This window comes from Aulonocara stuartgranti (genome assembly GCF_965226115.1).
Source record: "Aulonocara stuartgranti genome assembly, chromosome: 6".
In the NCBI taxonomy this organism is placed as follows: Eukaryota; Metazoa; Chordata; class Actinopteri; order Cichliformes; family Cichlidae; genus Aulonocara; species Aulonocara stuartgranti.
In genome coordinates this window covers 30,925,436-30,947,582 of record NC_138944.1, presented here as the reverse complement: position 1 = coordinate 30,947,582, position 22,147 = coordinate 30,925,436, and the positions used below count along the sequence as shown (strand labels likewise).

The 22,147-nt window shown below is 40.4% G+C and overlaps 1 protein-coding gene across 2 annotated transcripts; it reads left to right on the top strand.

Moving 5' to 3' along the window:
• Positions 1–1,207: 1,207 nt before the first annotated feature.
• trip10b (thyroid hormone receptor interactor 10b) lies at positions 1,208–22,107 on the top strand. Of its 2 annotated transcripts, XM_082537674.1 has the most exons (15): positions 1,208–1,819; positions 7,960–8,075; positions 8,196–8,249; positions 9,118–9,265; positions 9,434–9,496; positions 9,855–9,959; positions 10,235–10,363; positions 10,542–10,688; positions 11,442–11,603; positions 12,949–12,972; positions 18,417–18,526; positions 18,995–19,127; positions 19,223–19,290; positions 19,802–19,923; positions 20,012–22,107. In XM_082537674.1, exons 1-15 carry the CDS (start codon positions 1,796–1,798, stop codon positions 20,155–20,157), a joined length of 1,551 nt encoding a protein of 516 aa, XP_082393800.1. In that variant the 5' UTR covers positions 1,208–1,795; the 3' UTR covers positions 20,158–22,107. The 2 variants fall into 2 exon arrangements, with proteins under 2 accessions (XP_082393800.1, XP_082393801.1); XM_082537675.1 differs by lacking the exon at positions 12,949–12,972 and having other exon boundaries at positions 1,211–1,819.
• Positions 22,108–22,147: the final 40 nt, after the last annotated feature.

Here is a 22,147-nt window from a genome sequence, read left to right as displayed (position 1 = left end):
GATACTTCAGGGTGCTCAGCAAGGGTTGTATTGTGAGTGATATAGTGTCGTATTTGCAAAAAACGAAAGAAATCCTGTCTAGGCAAGCCGTAACTGTTGGTAAGCTGTTCAAACGACATGAGTTCACCACCCGAGAAAAGGTCACCAAGAGACTTAATATTCTTATCAGACCATCGTTGAAAGCCGGGGTCCAAAGAACCCGGAGGGAAAGCAGGGTTATTCATTATAGGGGTAAAGGTTGATGTTATTCTCGATCTTCCCTCAAGACGGCGGACAATTCGCCACGCTTTTAGGGTGTTGATTGTTACAGGATTTGTACAAAGGGCCTTAATTCCGTTAAAATCATTACAAAATAATAGATCGCTCAGTTTGCATTGTGACAGAGCTTACAAATCAAAGTTAAAAATTTTGGGGACAAACGGGGAAGTTTGGGAGAGAGGTAGACATCTGTTAAACATGGTGGACGCTCTGTCATGGTTTAGGGCGAAATTTCAGCCTGTGGTATTAGAGAGATCTCCAAAATTGATGGAATTATGAACTCAGAAAAGTACCGTCAGGTTTTGGTCCATTAAGCAATATTATTTAGAAAGCATCTGAATGGCAAATGCTTCACTTTCATCATGACAATGATCCCAAACTGACTGCCAATGCAGTGAAAGCATACCTGGATGTAACACTATCAGTCATGTATGTCAGGAAGAGTTCAGGCTGTGTTGAAGAATAAAGGTGGTCATACTAGATTTGACTCTGAAGCTCATTAGAATTGCACAAACTCTGTTTGTGCCTTATATGGTGCATTTCCATGTTCATTTACATATTTCGGTAAATCACTGCACCTATTTTGCGTTTTCATAGCAAAACATAGAGGAATGTCTAAAGACTTTTGCAGTGGTATAAAAAGAAGAGCCCGAGTGACACTGCCCACTAGTTAGTGAAGGGACTCTTATTTTAAAAAAAAAACCCAGAAGTCACAGGTTTAGACTGCTATATCATCTGTTTTTCTTTAAATTTGACTATAATTTACAAAATTAACACCACGTTACATTATCAGAAACTAGTGAGATCATAAACACATCTGGAACGTGTGCACTGATGTCATAGAACAACACAGCTGGAGAATTTTTTTCCCCAAAATGGGCTATACAAGGGCGCTCCTTGAGGTCGCCCCCTGCTGGCCATTAAAAAACTTTTATACTTTTTAAACACAAAAAAGGGCCCCACAAGGAAGGTGCTGTTTTATGTTACAACGAGGGTAAAAAAAAAAAGTTTTAAGTAGCTTAAAGAATGTTCTTACTTCCTCTATCAGTGCTGTGGGGGAAAAAGTTAATTAGTTTATTTGGTTTAATCTTATGTGTAATGTTGTGAGTTATCTGACGAGCACTGGATACATCATTGGGTTAAAGTTTGGAGCCCAACACCAGCTTTTATTATGAAAAAAACAACAACCTCAAGCTGCTTCTTTAAGATAAAACAAACAGAAAGGCCGCTTCCTCCTCCTCCTCCCTCTCTCGGACCCAGAGTTGTTTCAGGAACACTTTTTTTTTTGCGCTCGCTGCCTGCTGGAAGAAACAGGACAGTCGCGTCCGTGCCAAGGAGAAGGCGTAGACTTCCTTCAAACATTTCCTCTACCATCTCCGCTTTCGTGCCTCAAAGTTTTGTTCCGAGAAGAGTTTTACTTTAAAGAACATACTAATAATTAAAAAACAATCTCTGCCTGATCGCCTTTTGCCTTTGCTTTAACACACCGAAGAGTCCTGCTCTGCGAATCTTCTCGCATCTGAACTTTTTTGGCGACATGGACTGGGGAACACAGCTCTGGGTAAGTTGACAGCTGGCTCAGAAGAAGCGGAGGAGCCTTCTGGGATAAGTCCTTAGAGGACAGCGTTCCGCCTTTTCACTGTTTCTTTAAGTGCGGTGCCCTCTTAATTGTTTTCGTCGACATTCACCGTAGCACACGGTGGTTTTTCAGTAGCTGGCCTTGGCTAAGCAAGACAGCAGGAGTCTATCTGTAAAGCCTGCAGCGACAGGATTTCGCAACTCCTGCTGCATACCTTATCATAAGCAGAGGGGAAAGGAGAGGTTTATTACTCTTTTCTGGTGCACTTTTGTGTACACACAGTGAGCTTAGGGTGCTCCACCACACACACTGTTTGTTTTATCCTCTTCTTTCATATGAGCTCAAACCTGAAATTTTCCTTTGTGACAGGAAGTGTCCTGGCTGCAGATACAAACAGTGCAATGTTTAGGAAAGTATAACCTCCTTGCTCTTGCCCGTGTCTCAGTTGTTGAATCATCAGTACAGTCAGCTCCCTCATCAGTCACGGCACACCAACACCAGCGCCTTCAGTTGGGTGACAGGGCATTTAAGGGACTGTGGCTACAAGCCACAAGATCTAAGGCACTGACTGATAAAGATCTCTCTCAGCGTTTGGCTCTAAAGATCAGAAATCCTCTTCCCCAAAATCCTAAAGCAAAGTTCTGTCCTGCCCGGTGTCACAGAACGACAGGAAATCCTCCCATCTGGAAAGCTCCAGATAGAGATCGTTCACCATCTCTGCTTCTTGAACAGTTCATTGATTATCAGAGTAGTTCCTAGTTAATCAGATGAGTGAAGGTGGCTGCATGTGCCTTTGACTACACATTGTTGTATTTTAGGTCAAAGAAAATGAAAACATTTGGGCACAGCGATCTGAAATGATTGCACAGATAGAGTTAGACTTAGTGAGGCTGATGGCCTGAATCTAATGTGTGTCTGTTCCAAAAGAGTTGAAAGTCATTCAACTGCATTCAATTGCTTGCAGTGGGTTTGGCTGCATACCATAAACTTGGGTGTATGACGCTTCATTGATACTGGAGCAAGAGTTAGAGGCCTAGACCTGAAACGATGAGAAAAGCGTTATTTATTTATTAGTTTAGTGAGTAAATGTCTTGTAGACAAAAGCATGATGTGACATTTGAGAATTCTTTCCAAAATCAGAAGATATTTGGTTTGTCATGGAACATAGAAACAGGTATGATTCTCACGTTCGAGGATTTGAAACCATAGCTTTTTTGCATTAAAATTGAGATAAGCGGTACTGAAATATGAAATTGAGCCTGCACAGTGCAGTGGTTAGCACTGCTGACTCATAGCAAGAAGTGTCCTGAGCCTTTCTGGGTGGAGTTTGCATGCTCTCCCTGTAGCAGTATGCTTTCTGTCCAGGTGTCCCAGCTTCCTCCCACAGTCCAAAGACATGCTGGTGATTCTAAATTGGCTCTTGGTGTGAATGTGAGCATCAGTAGATATCTGTCTCTGTGTGTTATCTCTGCAATAGACTGGGGACTTTTCCATGGTGTACCTCACCTCTTGCCCTATGATAGCTTGGAGAGGTTGAAGCCCTCCCCCTGATTTGGATAAACAAGAGAAGATAGATGGATTGATCCAGTTTTAGGTTAACATGCTCTCTCTCTGTTTGTGTAAACTGAATATCTTGGGGATGAGGAGAGACAAACCCTGGAAACACGTCATGCATTTCTTTTTCAGCTGATTTAATAGTGCTGTTTTAATTCTGGAAGAACTTTCAGCTGTTCCGGCTTCTTGGTTGTGCATCGTCACCATCTCATCAAATTAAATCATAAAAGATTTATTGGGCCTGATTTCAGACACATGCCCTCTAAAATACGCTCAGACATATTAATTGTCTTTGGTGAGCGTTCGACTCTGTGCTTGATGTCAAAATAAAGTCCTGTGGGTTTAGACAATATTTTGTTGCACGGCATAGCTTTGTAATGACCGACTTACTGGCTGCTTAGTTAAAACCACCACCAGTTCTTATTAAATATGACGCAGTCCAGAAGGTGTCGAATCACCGCGGAGCCAAGTCAATCGCATGTTGTTCAAAAGAGAAAAAAATCTTGCAATTTGTAACAAGAACGCATGATGTAAGCAGCGTACTTTGTGCAGAAGGTTCAGCATTTCTATTGTCCTATCAAAGATTTTGATTATTTAAAGCATGAGTTATCCCATTAATAGAAGTGAAACATCTCAGGTCATGTGGATTTAAACTCTTGCTTGAGGACATGCAGCTCTGTCACATTGAAAACCATCTACTTCGCAATCAGGATGATTGTGTGTCCGTGTACGTGCGTTTTGCTTTTTGCCAGTTCAGTTGGAAGAAATCTCCCTGATCACATGATGACACTAAAACAAGCTAGCTGTGGAAAATAGTGGAAACTGACTCGTTCATTTAGGTCATTTTGATAACAAATATTGTACATGTTTGCACAGAGCAGGTAATCAAACTTAAAGAATGATGTTGCTGTGGAATGGTCTCTCTTTGTTGACCTGCCTGCATCCTGCTGATATGTAATTCAGGGACCTAGATATAAATCAGCTACATCACTGCTTCCTCCATTGTGCCCAATTTCTCCTTTATCTTGATCCCAAGTTGTATTGGCATGTAAAGCAATGGTGGTTGTATAAGAAATATTAATTGTATGTTATGCATTTCTGGAAATTACGGCATGTTTATTGATGTAACGCCTATTTTGCACACAGAGCAGTGTAGTACAGTGTTTTAGGACACCACTCATTTCTTTATATTCTACTATGAAAGTTGCAAATGGGTGCAGCGATTTATTAATGTGCAAACATGAATGGAAATACAGTATATAAAGCAAAAGCAGAGTTTGTACAATTCTAACAAGCTTGAAAGTCAATATGTGGTTTGACTACATTTTTTTTAACACCGCCTGAACGGATACACACAAGTATGAAGGCGTAGTAGAGAAGGTATTGCAGGCAGCTTTCTTGTCATTTCTTTCAGCAGTTTTCAGGAATAGTTCTCCAGGCTTCTTAAAGGACTTTCAAAGCTGTTCTTTGGTATTCTGGCTCTCTTTTATTCTGCTCTCTGTCAGGATGAGCCCACACTGCTGGTTGAGGTCTCTGGCGAGGCCAATCCATCACTGATAGTGTTTCATTGTGTGTTTTCTCTATCCTGATATGATTTTAGTGCCTTGGCCGTGTGTTTGAGATTTGACAAATTAAGCATTTGGCAATAAGATGCTTTCCAGATGGTATTGCATGGTCAATCAAAATCTCACTATACTTTTTTGTGTTCATAATTCCATCACTTTTGGAGTTTTGGAAGATGCCCAACACCACTGGCTGAAATGCAGCCCCGAACCATGACATGCTTGACCAATTTTACACCTGTCAAAGTAGGTTATCTTTCAACTAACGAAATGGGAACAAATTCGTTGCAAAGCAAAGTCTAAGTTTTAAATGGTTTCTTTGGTTGAGTTGCCTGTTATATGTAAACACAGCACTGGTTCATCTTTTGAGTTAGGGGCCTTTTTTTTAATCTTTGAATGATTTAGAGAACAGTATTTAAGTGGCTTAACAAACGAAAAAGATTCCTCTGCAAATGCTCAGTTACATTGACTGCAATTTGCTAAAATATTTAACTTAACTTATTTAACTGTGCATTACGTTTTCCAGTAAATACACAGAATCCCACACTGCATATCTTTAAAGGGTGATTTCTATAAGTCATGCTTTAAGTGACAGATTTCCACTTTGGCAAAATTGACATCCACTAAGCTTTCAGCTTTTTCTTTAATTCTTTGCTGTCCATGTTCTAAATTTACATTTATCGTATTTTGTAAAAATAACAACAAAAACAATTCTAAAAGAGCCTCTTTGAAAATCTTTGACTCCAATATGTCAATTAAATTCAACATGTATCTAATATTTCAGTGACAGTGTATTCAGTTTTCTGAAAATGGGTATAACATTTAGATAATTAGCTTTATTTGCACGGACAATTTAACATGAAATTCACATTCAAAAGTTGTATGATTTAAAAAAAAAAAAAAATTGCAAAGTAAGTAATAGAATTCATAGTAATGCGTAGTAAACCTGCCTGGACGTGGTCTTTAAACAAGAGTCGTACAACCCATTTGAGTAAATTACCACTCTGACAAAAGCTATTAATAACTTAGAAGCTGACTTACAAGTAGTTATTACAGTAAATGTTGTTGGGTGGCTTTTATGAGTAGATGAGGTAAAAACCTGACACCAGATCAGCTGCAGTCAGGAAGCACGGCTGCTGCTGGCAGTACTGTGAGGGCAGGACCAGTCAGACTGGTTCCAGGGTTTAGATAGGCCCCTGGGAGTGTCAGTCACAGGGCGGAGGTTCACGCTGAGCTAATCATTATCTCATTCTTGAACGCTCTTTGTCTTACAATCAGTTTCCTTTTGTCACACAAGCATGCACATGTATTCCAGTAAAAGTGAGGTAGTGCAACAGAAGTGGGAAATGCACGCATTAATCTGTGTCAAGAACTCGTCATACACTCTTTAATCTCTTGCATCGAAACCTGCATTAAATAATTCAATCTGATTTCCACGGTCATTTTACTTCCTGGCATAAACTATGTTGCTTTATCATACTTTCCTATTTTCTTATCCCGTTCGCCTCCTTCATGGCCTCTCATATCAAACTGTGTTACTGTGTGATCTCCATTTAGATTCCCCCTCCTCTGAGGACTCTGTATCTGTGTCTCTGGTCCCAGAAGGCCCTCCAGCACCAACGCATGCACTTAACCACACACACACACCACAACAAAGAAAAAGGTGGAGCCCTCCTTTGTGCTTCACAAGAGACACAACAAGGGACCCACCCGTGGGGCTTTATTACGTGTCCCAGACTCTCATGTTTCCATGTAATCAGATTGTTTTCTCCTCCGAGGTGCTTCTCACTGTATGTCATTAAACAGTGTAAATAAAAGCCAGCAGGGCTCCCTTACCGGTCCAACAGGTTTTTGTGTGTGTGTGGATTGATTTGCACAGATGTGTCTAAAGCGAGGGAGGAATGCTGACAGGAGAGTACTGTTGGAGCGCTTTTATTCTCTACTACACCTTCATACTTGTGTGTATCCGTGTGCAGTGAGTTATTCTTAGGCCTCCATTTTCTATTTGTGGCAGATCGACAGCCTGATTAAATGAGTTGCGAAAGGCAATTTAATTAAAGCTCAAACGATTAGCTGAGCCACAGGAAATTAATCAGTGTTCGTCTTAATAAGGGATCAATTTTTGTTGTTTTAATTATTTTTTTAATGCAAAATGGCACAAGTGAATGTTTTCTGCTTATTGTTTTATGAAGGAAATAATTTTGTTGTTTTTAAAAATTTTAATGGGCAAAAAATGAGTTACATGAAGGCATGTTGGACTGTGGGAACTTACAGCCCAACTTACATTGAGAAAAAGACCTAATATTAGCTTGATAGAAGAAGAAAAATTAAGAAGAACAATCAATAATGAGAATATTAAGTTAACTGCAACCCTAAATTAAATGCAGAATATGCGCCTTGTGAAATACATCCCGGGTTGAGCAATGAGTCTCATTTTGTGAACTAATTGTGTAAGTCAAGCAAAAAGGCCAAATATTCTCCAATGTCTGCGCTGTGAGAACTTTTGCTTCCTTTTGTGATTGCAAACTGTGTATTCTGGGCTTTCGTGACCTTGTGTCAGACAAAAGAAACAATTTCATAACATCTGTTATGGCTTCGGAAAATTCTCGTGGGCATTTAAAAGTATTTCCTGACATTTTCAAGACCAAGTCGTCTCACTGAGAAAATACTCAGCAGCAATGATAAAAACAATAATTTTTTGCAGCCCTGCAGCACACGGCGCTGTGGATGTTTGCTTTATCAGAGTGGCTGTTGGTGAAAAACTCTTTTAAGTCCTGTGTCATAGTTTGCTGAAGCCGTGTTTTTGCTTGTGCATGGTCAGCTTACAGAGTTTTAAAAGGCAATCTGACCTACTGACATGCTATGGCATTTGTATAGTTAGGGAAGTAACAGGATGAGGAAGGAAGGACAATTTCAATGGAAGGAGAAGTTTCCATTGAAATTGTCCAGAAACCAAAGGTGATATTTTGATATAAAACATGTTTCTCTGTGCTGTTCTTCTTTCAGGATCAGTATGATGTCATCGACAAGCATACACAGTCGGGCCTTGACCTGCTGGACCGCTACATCAAATTTGTGAAGGAGCGGTCGGAGATAGAACAAAATTACGCCAAGCAGCTCAGGTGTGGTCCTTCTGAATGTTTATTCATTTTTATATGAAATGGGATCTTGAATTTATTTTTTGTGTGTGCTCTTACCCTATGCATGCTAGTCAAGTGGATGTTTTTACACTTTTCCAACAGAAATCTCACAAAGAAATATGCCAAACGAGGAAACAGGGAAGATCAAGACTGCAAGTAAGAAAACAAAAACTCGTTTCCAGCTCCAGTTTGAGTTGCATTGTTACATTTCTCCATTTCAGCTCTTATATTTTTATTTGTATATAACATTTCCTTGGTTTTTGAGGTTTTTCTGATATAACCTTTAACTATATACTTTAATGACTGCAGATAAGTTGCAAATGGTGCAAAGTTTTTGCAGAAATGACTGAAGATTGTATGTAAGAGAATGCTGTGATCATGTGGGCTAACATTTTCAAGTTTCACGTTTAGCATCTTTTTTTCTTCTTTGCATTCACACATTCGGATAAAAAGCTTGAGCTAGTGGAGTAGCATGGCACATAATTATATATGATACTAAAAATTGTGCTAACTGTGGTTTGGAGGCTTAAAAGATTTTGAACAGATGGTCCAAAACTATGCTAATCAGTAGATAGCTATAGCTTGGTAGCATGGTAGTTAGCTTGAAGTAATAAAGGCTGCATGTCAAACATAGAGAATATGCAAACCATATACGAAACTATATCATTCTGAGTCTGAAAAACAAAGCAAATGAAGAAGTGCCTTATACCTGAAACTATGATGTCCATTATAACCTCACTCATTAGCATGTAGCGCAACTCAGTTTCTCAGTCAGACGTGCTGCTCGCCACGTCTGGTTTAAAAACACACAGACGGCAATGCAAAAACACTCCAACAGGACTTCAGTAACCAGTATGTGACATGTGATGCTATGATCACTATGTCCATTTTTTAATAGTTTGTTTATTACTTTTTTTTTTACAACTGCTGTTCAGAGTAGGGTTTGTTTTGTTTTTTTACCAAATAGTACGTTAAATCTTGACCTTTGGAGCCAACACTTTATCCCTTTGCCATCTTCTCGCAGGTTCAGCAACCATGCTTCATTCCAGGAGATCCTCAACGAGCTCAACGATTACGCCGGGCAACGTGAGCTCATTGCTGAAAACTTGATAACTGGCATCTGTGTTGATCTCTTGAAGAAGCTTCAGGATTTTAAACAAGAACGGAAAACGGTGAGAGAAGGAGGAAGCGAGTGTGAGAGGGAGATAGGGAGGGAGGGAGGGGGAGAAAAAGAAAGGAAGAACTGACGGGAAAGTTTGGCAGGTTAAAGACTGATTTGCACACTTTGCCGTCATCATCTTGAACCGCCTGACATTTATTGCATCCTCTTCCTTCCTCAGCACCTGGCTGATGTCAAGAAGGCCCAGCAGAATTTAGAGAGCAGCTTTAAGCACCTAGAAAATGTGAGTCTTGTGTTGTTCGCGGTTTTAGTTTGTTACTGAGCAGATCACTCAAGTGGTACCTCAAGATGAAGATATTCTTGGTAGTAATTCTTATTCTACAGATGTTACAGCAATATCTCAATGACATCATTGGAGTTTACGTTATTATGATTTTTGCTGTCATACTGTTAATAATTTATTGGTAACTCTTCAGGTGACAGATTACCCGAGGGGCAGTAAAATATGGCCATGACTTTACTCTTAGTATCTCAAGTGGAACTCAGTTCTTTCATTTTTAAATTGTTAATACTACTAGGGCTGAAATTATTAAAAATAAAGTTTGTGTTTAAGTTTAATATGTGTGTGTTTATGCCTACAGACGAAGAAGCGCTATGCCAAGGAGTGGGCGGAGGCGGAAAAAGCCTCACAACAAGCAGAGAAAGCGGAGTGCGAGGTCTATGCCACCAAAGTCGATGTCGAAAAAGTAAACACACACATGCACGCGCTAGCTTTACTTGAGCAGTGTTTCGTTTTTAGTTTGTTTTTACCACTTTTGGATTTTGTGATATTTTCCCTCCATGAACTTTTACTTTCTGTCTCCCGCTCACCTCCTTGTGTATCCTCCCATCACCTCCGTGCATCTATTCCTGCATTCCACTTTGCATTTTGTTTTGTCTCTCTTCATTTCTTTTTCTTGCTGAACCCTTTTATCCTCCCATCTCTTGTTTCTGTTGTTCCATCTGCCCTTCACTCTGAAAGGCCAAGCAGCATGCCCATGCTCGCACTCACACGGCAGAGGAGTGCAGGAACGACTATGCAGCAGAACTCCAGAAATACAACAAGGAACAGAACAACCACTATTACACCGACATACCGCAGCTCCTCAATGTAAGGCAAACGTATTCATAAAAACACTGTGATGATGTAGCACAAGTGGACAAAGCTAATATGACATATGTCAATATAAACAAAACAATTCAGTGAGTTCATACATTGATGAGTGGCCATTGTAGAAATCAGCAAGTCTGATTGTGAAAGGAGGCCCTTTAATTTGTGCTGTGAACAGAAATTGCAAGGCATGGATGAGCGGAGGATCCGGAGCCTTGCGGATGGCTACTGCAAGTTTTCAGATATTGAGAAGAAGGTGCTGCCCATCATCTCGAAGTGTCTAGAAGGAATTTCTGCTGCTGGGACAAAAGTTAATGAGAAACAGGCAAGTGTGAAATGTTTGTCATATTTTTTTTCTGTCAGGTTTAGAGTCATCTCCACGAAAACACAACTTTAAGCAAAACTTGGAGATGTCACTGTTAACATTTTCCTGCAGAGTTTATGGGCTCAGTCACTTGTTTTTGGGTGATTTTGATTAAAAAATTAAACAGTTTTATTAGTTTTTCTCATACTGTATTCCAAAATACAGGATTATCTGTGGTATGAAACTGCATCGATATTGGTTAGTGGATTGGCCAATCGCAAGCCATTAGCCACTGAGTGTGTTTGGGGTCATGACATCAAGGCTGCAGCCATCTTTTATACTGTCTGACTGTCACACAGATAACGGCTAATTATTAAGCTACAGAATTTCTCTTAACGTCTGGAAAATCCAGATCTGTCATGTAAAACGTTAAGTGAAAAAAAACCAAAAAACTCTCAGGCTACAAATTGGAAATGAGTCACTTATACAGAAATTCACCTCTTCACTGTTTTTACAGAGGGGTAAAAATGTACCTAAATGCATTTACTTCTGACCAGCGTATGTAGACAGCATCTAGTGGAAGGAATGGTGGTTTTTGACTTTGATGTTGCTTTTTAGCTGTAAAATTTGTAAAATAAAATAAATAATTAAATAAAAAGATTAAACGCCTCTAATTGCTGCACTTAAAAATCCAGTGTCACTGCCAACCCTTTTAAGGTCTCCGTTTGTTGCTTTGATGTGACTGAGTCTATTTCTTTGTTTTGTTCTCTGGAGGACTCTATTCTGGTCATCGAGCAGCACAAATCTGGTTTCGAGCCACCTGCAGATGTGGACTTTGAAGACTACTCCCAGGGCATTAAATCGGCAACCTCAGAGTCCAGCCTCAACCCGCCAAAAGTGCGCGGCCTGATCTGGCCGTTCAGCAAGAAACACAAGGTGAACTTGTACCGCACTCTCCTCTTCTGCATGTAAAAACCTGAATATCATTTCTAATCTGGGCTAAGATGATCCCAACATTTTTAAAAAGATGTGTAGCTAACTTAGTTAGTTTTGTTAGTCTTTCCTAAAATAGTACATGTTTTTACATTATTTTGAAATGAAGACACAGAGTTGATTTCACGATTGGGCATGCTAATCAACTTACAAAGACACTCTTTTTCTTTTGCCTTGAGTTATTTAAATATGGAGCTTGAAATTACAAATCTCATCAGGATGTAACATAAACCTTGTTGTTAGTATTATAGAGAGAATTTTAACCTGACAGGCAGTTTGTTTTTGTGTTGCAAGTCTCTGAAATTGTGATGAAAGACCTTTTTTTCTCTACAGACCTTTATGACCTTTTATACTGTAATACAGAAAGCACAGCCCATTTCCTTTCAGTGTCCCATTAAGCCACTGCATGGAACAAAAGCAGGACCTCCCTTAAGTGGAATGCAGCCATCATTAAGGCATCTGTGTTTTCCCTGCTGTGACGTGTCAAGTTATGAAAAAGGTCTATTATCCAGCAGACTGCAGGAAGAGCTTCATTCTGTATTTTCTTTTCATCAGCAGGTCCCATTCAAAGTCCATTTACAATACAGTGTTAGTCAGTCTCTCAACACTTTTACAGAGTTAATCTCCAAACTCTAGAAACAGAAAACCTGCAGGTGCTCGATGCAGTGTGGGACTCTGGCTCCTGTCAACCTTATCGAGAATTGCAAATACGGTCCTGTCATAGTCTTATAACAGCAGTTTCGAACAAACGCACACACGCATACATCAGACTCAGCTCACATTCCACTCATGTCGTACCCCACTACCCCATTGCCTAGGGGGCCGATTCTGATTCCAGGCTGCTGCACAGACATGCCCCAAACATATTTCTCACTGTCCCTCTTTACACACATTATTTCAAGCTGTGCACCTCTTTCACCCGCTCTCTCCCCTTTCTTCTTTTCTCATTACCATTGTTATTTTATCCCTCCTATTCTCCGCTCCCTTGCTCCTCCACCTTGTCTTGTTCTGTTCTCCATCTTCCCCTCCTTCTTTATTCCACCCCAACCCTCAGCCTCTGTCAAACTCAGGATTTCCACCTTAAAGACATTAAACAAATGTTGCTTGGTGAGTGACGCCCCCGTCTTGGTTCACGTCTGACCTCCATCCCCTCGCTTGCTGTCGTGTTCACGCCCTTGTTTTGCTGTCCTAATCTGTTTCATGTACACAAGCTTTGGTTGATATTGTATCTGTGCGTTCCATGCCATGTGTTTGATGTGTACCTGCCTCTTTGTTTCTTTCTGTCTAGATAATGCAAGCTCAAAAGCAAATGGTAACAATTATGATCACTACATAGAGGGTATACCGGTAGAACTTGATCTGGTGCTGGATTCTTTTCAAGGGGAAGTGATATATAAGGAGTAACTCCACACTAATTAATGCTGCACTGACCTTTGTGGGTAGAAAGCACAGACACCCTTGCTGTCAAGTTATCCCAGTAGCCACTCAGTAAAAAATGTCCCCTATAGACCACCACAATAATAAAAGAGACAGAGAACTGTTAAGAGGACATAATCAATTGCAAAGAAGTTTAGTTTTTACTATTTTGATCGCTCATCGCAGCTGAGGGGCATATCTGTTTCCGTTTGACAGCTTCTGTTCGTGACTGACCCCACTTTCTTGCGCTTAGCTACAGTTCAGTTGGCTTTCAGTACCTTTGACCCCTACAAAGCAAGGAATTTACTTCCTGCTTGACTTTAGATTCCTGACACAGGGAGGCATCTGCTCCAAGTCATGTCATTCAGGAAATAAATGTCACCGGATAGCTGGTTGATGTTGTACTTCCTCCAACTCTTCCAGTCACTGCTTGCAGGGGGATGCTGCAACACTGCTCATAATTAAGGAACACTTTGAAAATACATCATATCTCAATGGGGGAAAAAGTCATACTGGATATCTATACTGTAATGGACTAGGTAATGTGTTAGGACTGAAAGGTGGCCACATTGTGTGATGGAAATAAAAAATTATCAATCTACAGTGGGCTGAAAAAATGAGGTGGCAGGCGAGTCCATTTTAATTGCAATTTCATTTAATTGCAAGAGCTCAGAATGGCACTCAGTAGTTCGTTTGTATGCCTGACAACATCCTAATGATGGGTTATTACCTGGGGGATCTCCTCCACGATCTGGTCCAAGGCATCGCTGAGCTCCTGGACAGTCTGAGATGCAACCCAGCACCACTGGATGGACTGAAACATAATGTCCCAGTTCTGTTGGATTTAGGTCAGGTGAGCTTGGAAGTCAGTTAATGGTATGAAGTCTTTCAACTTCTAGGAACTGCCTGCATGCTCTCACACATGAAGCCGGGCATGGTCTCGCACCAGGAGGACCCCAGCACCCACTGCACTGATGTAGGGTCTGCCAGGTGATCCAAGGATATCTAATAGCAGTCAGGGTGTTGTTGCTTAGCCTGTATGGGTCTTTGTGTCCCTCCATGGATATGCCTGTCCAGACCACCAAATCGGTCATCCTTAACAATATTATGGGCAGCATAACACTATCATGGCCTTTCCAGTCCAATGGCCTCCTCCTCCTGTTCCTCCTTGCAAAAAGGAGCAGACACTGGTCCTGCTGATGGGTTAAGGACCTTCTACAGCCCTGTCCAGCTCTCCTAGAGTAACTGCCTGTCTGCTGAAATCTCCTTCATGCTTGTGAGACAGTGGTTGGAAACACAGCAAACCTTCACGCAATGGCACATACCGATGAGCTATCGTGAGACTACTTGAGCAACCTCTGTAGCGTCCAGGTATCACCTCGTGGTACCAGTAGTGACACTGACCTTAGCCAAATGCAAAACTAGTTAAAAAAGCAGTCAGAAAAGATGAGGGGAAAATATCAGTGTCCTCCACCTGTGAAACAATTCCTGTTTTTGTAGTATCTCATCGTTGCCCCTCTAGTGCACCTGTTGTTACCTTCTTTAAAAACAGAACAGCTGAAACTGATTAAACCCCCCCCCCCCACCACCACCACCACCACCACCACCCCCCGCTAGTTAACTGAGCACGTCATTAGCCAAGAAGTTTAAATGACTTGATGCTTTTCTCTCATTTAAAAAGTGTTCCTTAAATATTTTGACCAGTATAGATGTAAACTAGAGCTCCTTCCACAGATGGGAACTATTTCCTCCAGTCATATGTGTATATAAACTACAGTTAGGTCCATAACTATTTGCACAGTGACTAAATTGTTGTCATTTTTCTTGATACATCGCAGCTGAGGATTTAAATAAAAAAAAAAAAAATCAAGATGTGATTGAAATGCAGACTTAATTAATCCCCTACTTTAACAAAAGTATGGCATTAAGTGTTTTCGAATTACAGACATTTCTTTTTTCCCAAAGCTCAAAAGCAATTGTTGAGTGACAAGCATAGCCACAGGAGGGCAGTTTCCTCTTTATCTTACGATTTAAAAATAAATTGAGTTGATCACAAACATTGAACTTGTGTTCAGTTGTTTACTGGAGCTCTCGGTTCAAAACCAAAAGAGATGTGATGGAACATCATTAGGTTTATTTTGTTTTTTCAGCCTATCAGAGAGACCAGAAAAAAATCACTGACAAACCTATCAGCACATAAAGCCCTGAAAGACCACAGAAGACCACTGAAATGGATGATTAAATCATTTTTTTAATGGGTAAGAATAACTTCTCAATATCTAACCAAGTCACGAACATTCAGAATCCCAGGTGTTCTCAAATGTGTTAGATATGCTTCAGAGTAGCCTTATCTAAGTGAAGAACAAGAGACGCCTTCGTGAATAAAATACGGGGCATTTACAACATAGCGCAAACTACTAGTTACATTCAACAACAGAAAGGCAAGATTTAACTTAAAAATCATTAGACAGATAAAACCAAGATTACCGGAGAGAAATCGCTCATGATCTGAAGCATACACATTATCTCTCAAACATGTTGGGGGCAGTGTTATGGTATGGGCATGCAAGGCTGCCAGCGGAACTGGGAAACTAGTGTTTATTGATGTTGTGCCTGCCGACAGAAGTGGCAGCATGAATTCTGAAGTATACAGAGCCATACTTTGCTCAGATTCAGCAGGTTCACTGAGCAGATAGCTAATAACCAACAACACACTGCAAAAGCAAACCAAGAATTTCTCAAGACAAAAAAATTGGATATTTCTAAATACACAAGTCAGGTACGTGATCTCAAAGCAACAGAGAACGCATTTGAGTTACGGAAGACAAAACTGAATGCACAGAGACCCACAAACAAACAGCAACTGAGTGTGGCTGCACTAAAGAGCATCTCAAGGGAGGAAACAGGGTTTCAGACTCCAGGCAATCATTGACTGCAAAAATAACTACATGGAAAAACACTATATGACTAAAATTTCTAAACATCTAATAGAATACATTTGTTAAACCCCTTTGAATTAAAACTGAAAGCCTGCACTTCAATCACATCTTGATTGTTTGATTGTAAAATCCACTGTGGTGGCGTGCAGAGGAGAAATTACAAATGTTGTCATTGTCCAGATGCTTGGAACGGCCGTACCTTTATAATTGCGTGAGCATGTAGCCTGTTTGAAGAAGAGAAGAAAGGTGCTGTTAGCATAATAGAAACGTGTCTTTTGAATCCTTTGGTAGCTCCAGGCAGTATCCAGGTACAGAGAGGGCGAGACAGCGCGAGTGCAGCTTTCATTTATCACTGACCGTGGGAAAGGAAGCTTCGCTTTCGTCAAGGCCTCGTTTTGTGGGGTAATTTTCAAACAACACCAGTTCCCCGCGCTCCTAAAGCCACATGCCATTTAATTTACGCTATTATAAAGACGTTCTTATTATATAATTAATAAGCACACTTGTTTTAAAATGAAAGCGCAAGTAAGGAAGTGATGAAATAACTAATTGCCACAACAAAGAGCTCTGTAAAGGTCGGGCTGCATTGTGGGAGTTGGGCTGGTAGTGAAGCTTGTTTCTGGGCTCCCGTCTCATCAGTTCAATAAAATATTTCTCAGTTTTATTAGAACGCCTCTGATGGTGGAATGGCTGTTTTATTGCCAATATTGTAAATGTATTCATGTGTCATTTGCTTCCACCCAGCGCTGACGGATGCACATTTGAACAGCACATCATGTCATAACTTTATATAAACCAGAAAATGCTGTGTAACCTGCAGATCCCAGTCGTCTTCTACACCTGCTGGTGCATTTCTAGATGCTCCACCCTAAATGAGATTTAGCTTTTGTAGGCGATTCTCCAAGAGCAGCAGCTCGCTGCGTTTACTGTCCATTTACTGTTTCTGGACATGGAAAGTTTTGAAACACAGTCGCTGTTATCAGCATTAGTACTGGTGGCACCAGCGTGGGTTATGCTAGATAAGAGATCTGAAAGGAAATAAGTGATATGGCATTACACCTGTAATCACAGTCGGGTGTGGTGTGTGGAAAAAGGCCTAGTGGGCAGTGCACGCAGGGTTCTCAGTGTGGTTGCAGTTACTCTTTAATTCCCCCGATCAAATGCTGTTATCTCATGGGAAAATCGACTGTTTTTGTTTTTGTTCTATTGAGGACGTCCTCTGAATTTTCTCTCTCTGTGATGACATACAGGTATGTAACATTTAAGGTGAAACATTGAAGTAAATTCAGATCAATTTAATTTAAAGATTTATTTTACATACTATTTACAGTATATGTATATTATAGCTTGACTATCCAATCCAGGAAAAAGCTTAATAAAAAGTTACAAAATATGACATTTTAACCTGGAGGTTCACTTCACAAATATATTAAAAACAACAGTGAAGACAGCCAAAGTGGTTTTTATTAACTATCATGTATAACGAGTGCGCATAAAGCAGTAAAGACCCAACATTGATTGTTGCTGCTCCAGCTGTTTCCAAAAATAGATTGGACTAGATTATTGAGTCCAAAGTCCAGATTAACATTTGTTTAATGTTAAATGCTTGTGCATGTAGGCATAAGGAGCTCCTTACCTTTTCTAACTACGCTCCTTCTCCTACTTTTTAGTAGTTTAAAACATATTTCTTTTAAACTGGTGTGCCAATATTATTATTATTATTATTGTCTTACTGTAGAATCAGTAGTGCTGGCACTTTACCTTCCAGTGTAGCTTAACACAACACCTGCTACCTTCACAGAAGTCCTCGCTCTTCGTGTAAAACACTTTTTGGTTCGTAAACTAAGAACCAAAACCAGCAAGAAAGTCCCAGTATCATAAATCATACAGGGTCATATTTTTCCCAATTAGGCACATTCCTAAAAACGTATAATATAAAACAGTATTCTGTAGTTTGCATTTGCATTGTGTGTCATATTTTACTTGTTTGCTGTGCCTCTTTGTTATATTGTCTTTTAAAATTTACTATGTGTAATGAATTGAATCTTTTCTGCTACTTAAATGCGTACTTGTATACCATCACAGGAGAGAGAGTCGGCCTTGTTCTGTCTGTAAACTGTTCATCCAGTATAAACTGTAAATGCATTATTACTTACTGGGTTTTTACTATAAATGTCTCTCCCTCGTTTCTGTTTCCTTAACTAACAACCTGCATTTGCTGCATTAACCTGTGTGTGTGTGTGTGTGTGTGTGTGTGTGAAGATGTCTGTCTAGAGGTGGGAAAGATGAAGACAGCCGGTGGTCAGAATTCATATGATTGTTGTATACGTGATGCTCAGGAGATTTAACTGTTTGCGTGTGCGTTTCCGTTGTTGTTGGTGTCGTGTGTGTGTTTGTGTAGCAAACTCCTGCAGAAGATTACTCTCACCTTCCTCCGGAGCAGAGGAAGAAGAGGCTGCAGACGAAGATTGACGATATCCACAAAGATCTGCAGAAGGCACAGGACCAAAGGTGAAAGCGTCGGCAACACTATGACAGACGTCTCTGAAAAATGCTTTTGACTGTGACAGACAGCCGAGTGTGAGCTCCTTTGTGCGTGAACTAACTTTGAAATGAAACGCGGCTGCCCGAGGCTATATCTCCCACACATGCTTCTTGTTTAAACCAAAACAGCAGCAAATATATAAGAGAGATAGAAATGCAAAGTCATCATTTCATATCTTAAATAAATGTGTACTTCTAACTTTGTGGAAGCTTAAAAAGGTTATTTTCTGTTTGAACGTAATAGTACCTAGAGCTCATGTCAGCTCCATTAATAGATAACAAAATAACTTCACCAAGCTCTGACCCCGACCCCATTCAACAGCTTTGCAGTGATTTAAAACAGCAGCTCAACAAGTGTTCTCAAAAAGACTTCCTTAAACATCACATTCCCCAAACATTAACACCTCTCTCTTCTTGTTTCATCACTTTTGTCAGTGAAGCCCTGGAGAAGATGAAGGGTGTGTATGAGCAGAATCCACAGATGGGAGACCCCTCCAGTCTGGAACCTCGGATCCTGGAAATGACCAAGGACATGGGCCGCCTGAGGGGAGAGCTCGCCAAATACGAGGTTATCGCGCACATACATATGCACACGCAAGCTAATACCGTACTGTATTTTGGGGCAATTTTCATAAACATTTCAAATCTTCATGTTCTTGACAGACGTGGCTCTCAGAAGCTCTGGGAGGAGAGGAATCTCCATTTCCTGTCAACAACAACACAGAATATGGGTAAGTTTAAAGGAAACGTACGAGGAGACTTCCAGTTTGCTTAGCTTAGCTTAGCTTGATGTAAATAGCACAGTACTAAAGAAATGTAGACCACCTGTCATAAAAAGAGAAGAAACTGTCCAAAACACGTTTAAAACTGAAATCACATATTTATGCTTATAGAAAATCATAATTTTCTAGTTCGGTGATCAGATTTGTGACAAAAAAGTTTGGCTGGGCCACTGAAGATGTTCACATTTTAAACTTGGCTGTGGTGGTCTGACGTTTATGTGACTTTTTTCCCCTCTCAAAAAAGCAAGGCACCTCCTTAGGAGCTATTGCTTGATGTAATTTTAAAAAGTCACATGGCCATCACATGACAGTTGTCTGAATCAGGGGTGCCTTGTGTCCTGAGTCAACTGACTGCTGGCTGTAGCTTGATGTCTGCCTTTTAGACACTGATACCAGTTACCTTAGCGTGTGAACATTTAAAGTGAAACAGAATGAGTAATCTTTTTTTTTTCCATCTGAGGACGAGCATGTCCAGCAGGGTAACACATGATCCTGATGCGAACATCTACGCAGAGTTCGATGAAGAGTTTGATGAAATAGAAAGTCCTATTGGCCAGTGCACGGCTCTGTACAGCTTTGAAGGTGAATTTTATGACTGACATGAAACTTGTTAATAAATAGGTCTCCATTTAGCCTATTATACATCTCTTACTTGGGTGTTTATGTGCAGGCAACAGCGAGGGCACCGTTTCCATTAAAGAGGGAGAGCTATTGAGCATAATGGAAGAGGATAAAGGCGACGGATGGATGAGAGTCCTTAGAGCCAGTGGAGACGAGGGCTATATACCTTCATCCTATGTCAAACTCGCATCCTAACTTCCATCACAGAGCTTGTGATGGAAGTTAACAGCCAAAGGTGAACACAAAGTCATTCCAGATAATTGGAGCTGCTCTCTACATCTTTTATCTCAGCTAGTGATGTGTATGGAGAGATGAAAGTGAGTGATTATAAAGCTTGTTATCGAGGCTGATCGCAATATCATACACTCCATCTCTGCTCGCCGTGGCAGACGTTGCCTCTAAACGCAGACGGACGAAACTTTGACTTTTATAGATCTCAGCTCTTTTAAAACAAAAAACCCCAAAACTTTTGAATGTATGCCTGAACATTTTGTCACGTGTGAAGTGACCACTCCTGTAACATACTTTGATATGTTTATGGCAATGTTTGTATCCATCCACTTGACTTTCCCACTAATGATTTGAATTAACCTGCTGAACCTTTTCTTGTTTTAACACCAACTATTTACCCAATTCCTTCATGTGAGAGGATAATGTGAGGGTTTTTTATTATTATTGTTATTATTATTATTTAGAAATGTGATGTTTAATTATTTTAACTGAAAACCACTACTCAGTAGGGAGTGCACAATGACCCTCCCAGTAGACGGTGAGAGGAAAGGATAGGTTTACGTGTGTTTATGGTCTGTTTGGAACAGAACTCGGGCTCCATGTGAAGATTAGTCATTTTTCTCCATGGCTTCACCAACCGGTTATTCAAACACTTTCACTTTGTTGCTGACTCCTCCTGACCTGATTCAGACATGCCGCGACAATGATGGAGACAGTCACGCTATGGAAGTGTAACTATACTTTTGAACATTTAGATCTCGCAGCGATTGTCATGCAGAGCACAGCGTCTCTGTCTGCACGGTGCCTCTCAGAGACCTGTAGCTTGCCCGTCACACGCAGCGAGCGAGATTTCTCTTCTAGATTGGGAATGGGGAAACTGCAGAGGTCTGTCTTAATCTTATTGGAAATTAATAACTGACTTGGCCAGATAACGAAAGCACAATGGTTGTTGCTGTCTGGGGCATTTTCTGGTGAGTCAAGCAACTCACAAAGAGCCTGTGCGCGGTCTAATTCGGCGCACGCTCCTCGGTTAACCCGTGGCATGCGTTCAGGCTCGTGTCGCGTAAAAAGTGATGTTACACATTCTAACATAGTGACGTTTACAGAAGTGTCCATGAAGCTGTCAGAATAAAGGAAGGTGGCTGAAAGGGGGCTTATGCAGGATCTGAGTACTGTGAAGACAGACTTTTTAAACCATGTGAACCTATCCTTTGTCTTCACACCAGACATTGTAGTTTCTCTGTGACAGAGGGTTGGAAGGGAACTTGCTTTGCGGTGCTTTTTGTGAATTAAAGGTTTGTCCGAAGCGAAAGGAAAAGTGCTGGCAATGAAAGATCAAAGTTGTGAAAAAAAAATGCAGAGTTTATTAATTTTTGATCCCTGTGAATTGCTTGTGTTTGAGGGTGCAGCTTCACTGGCTTTATCATATCTGTTAATACAAATGTGGTCTACAGGCAGTTTTTGGCGGTGGTCGGACTCACGCTGGAAGGGTTACAGCTCTCATGGTCAGCTGTTTGCTTTCTGTTTCTCATATTCTCAAATTGTTTAAACTGCATGTTTCCTGAATGTTTGCCTGGTCAGATTGTCTAAAATGAGGTCCTTTAAAAAGCAAAACTCTTTCCTTTTCTTTTTTTCTTTAAACTTGAAATGCCGATATTATGAAGAATCACGGCATCAGTGGAAAGGAAATGAGTTTTATGATTCACCTCCTCACTGGAATCCCTCCCAACAGCTATCAAATATTTCTAAGATCAAATCTGAAACGTTTAAAGATGAGCCACATAAGGTTTACGCACGTCTTCTCCAGCACTCTGACCCGCACGAGTAAATGTTTTCTCAACATTCAAAAGGAATCATTGTCATTTTTTAAAAGAAAATGTTTGTATTTACTTGTATCATAAAAAAGGAAAAACATTTGTCTCGTTTTATTGCAGTGTTACTCATAAGAAACAAA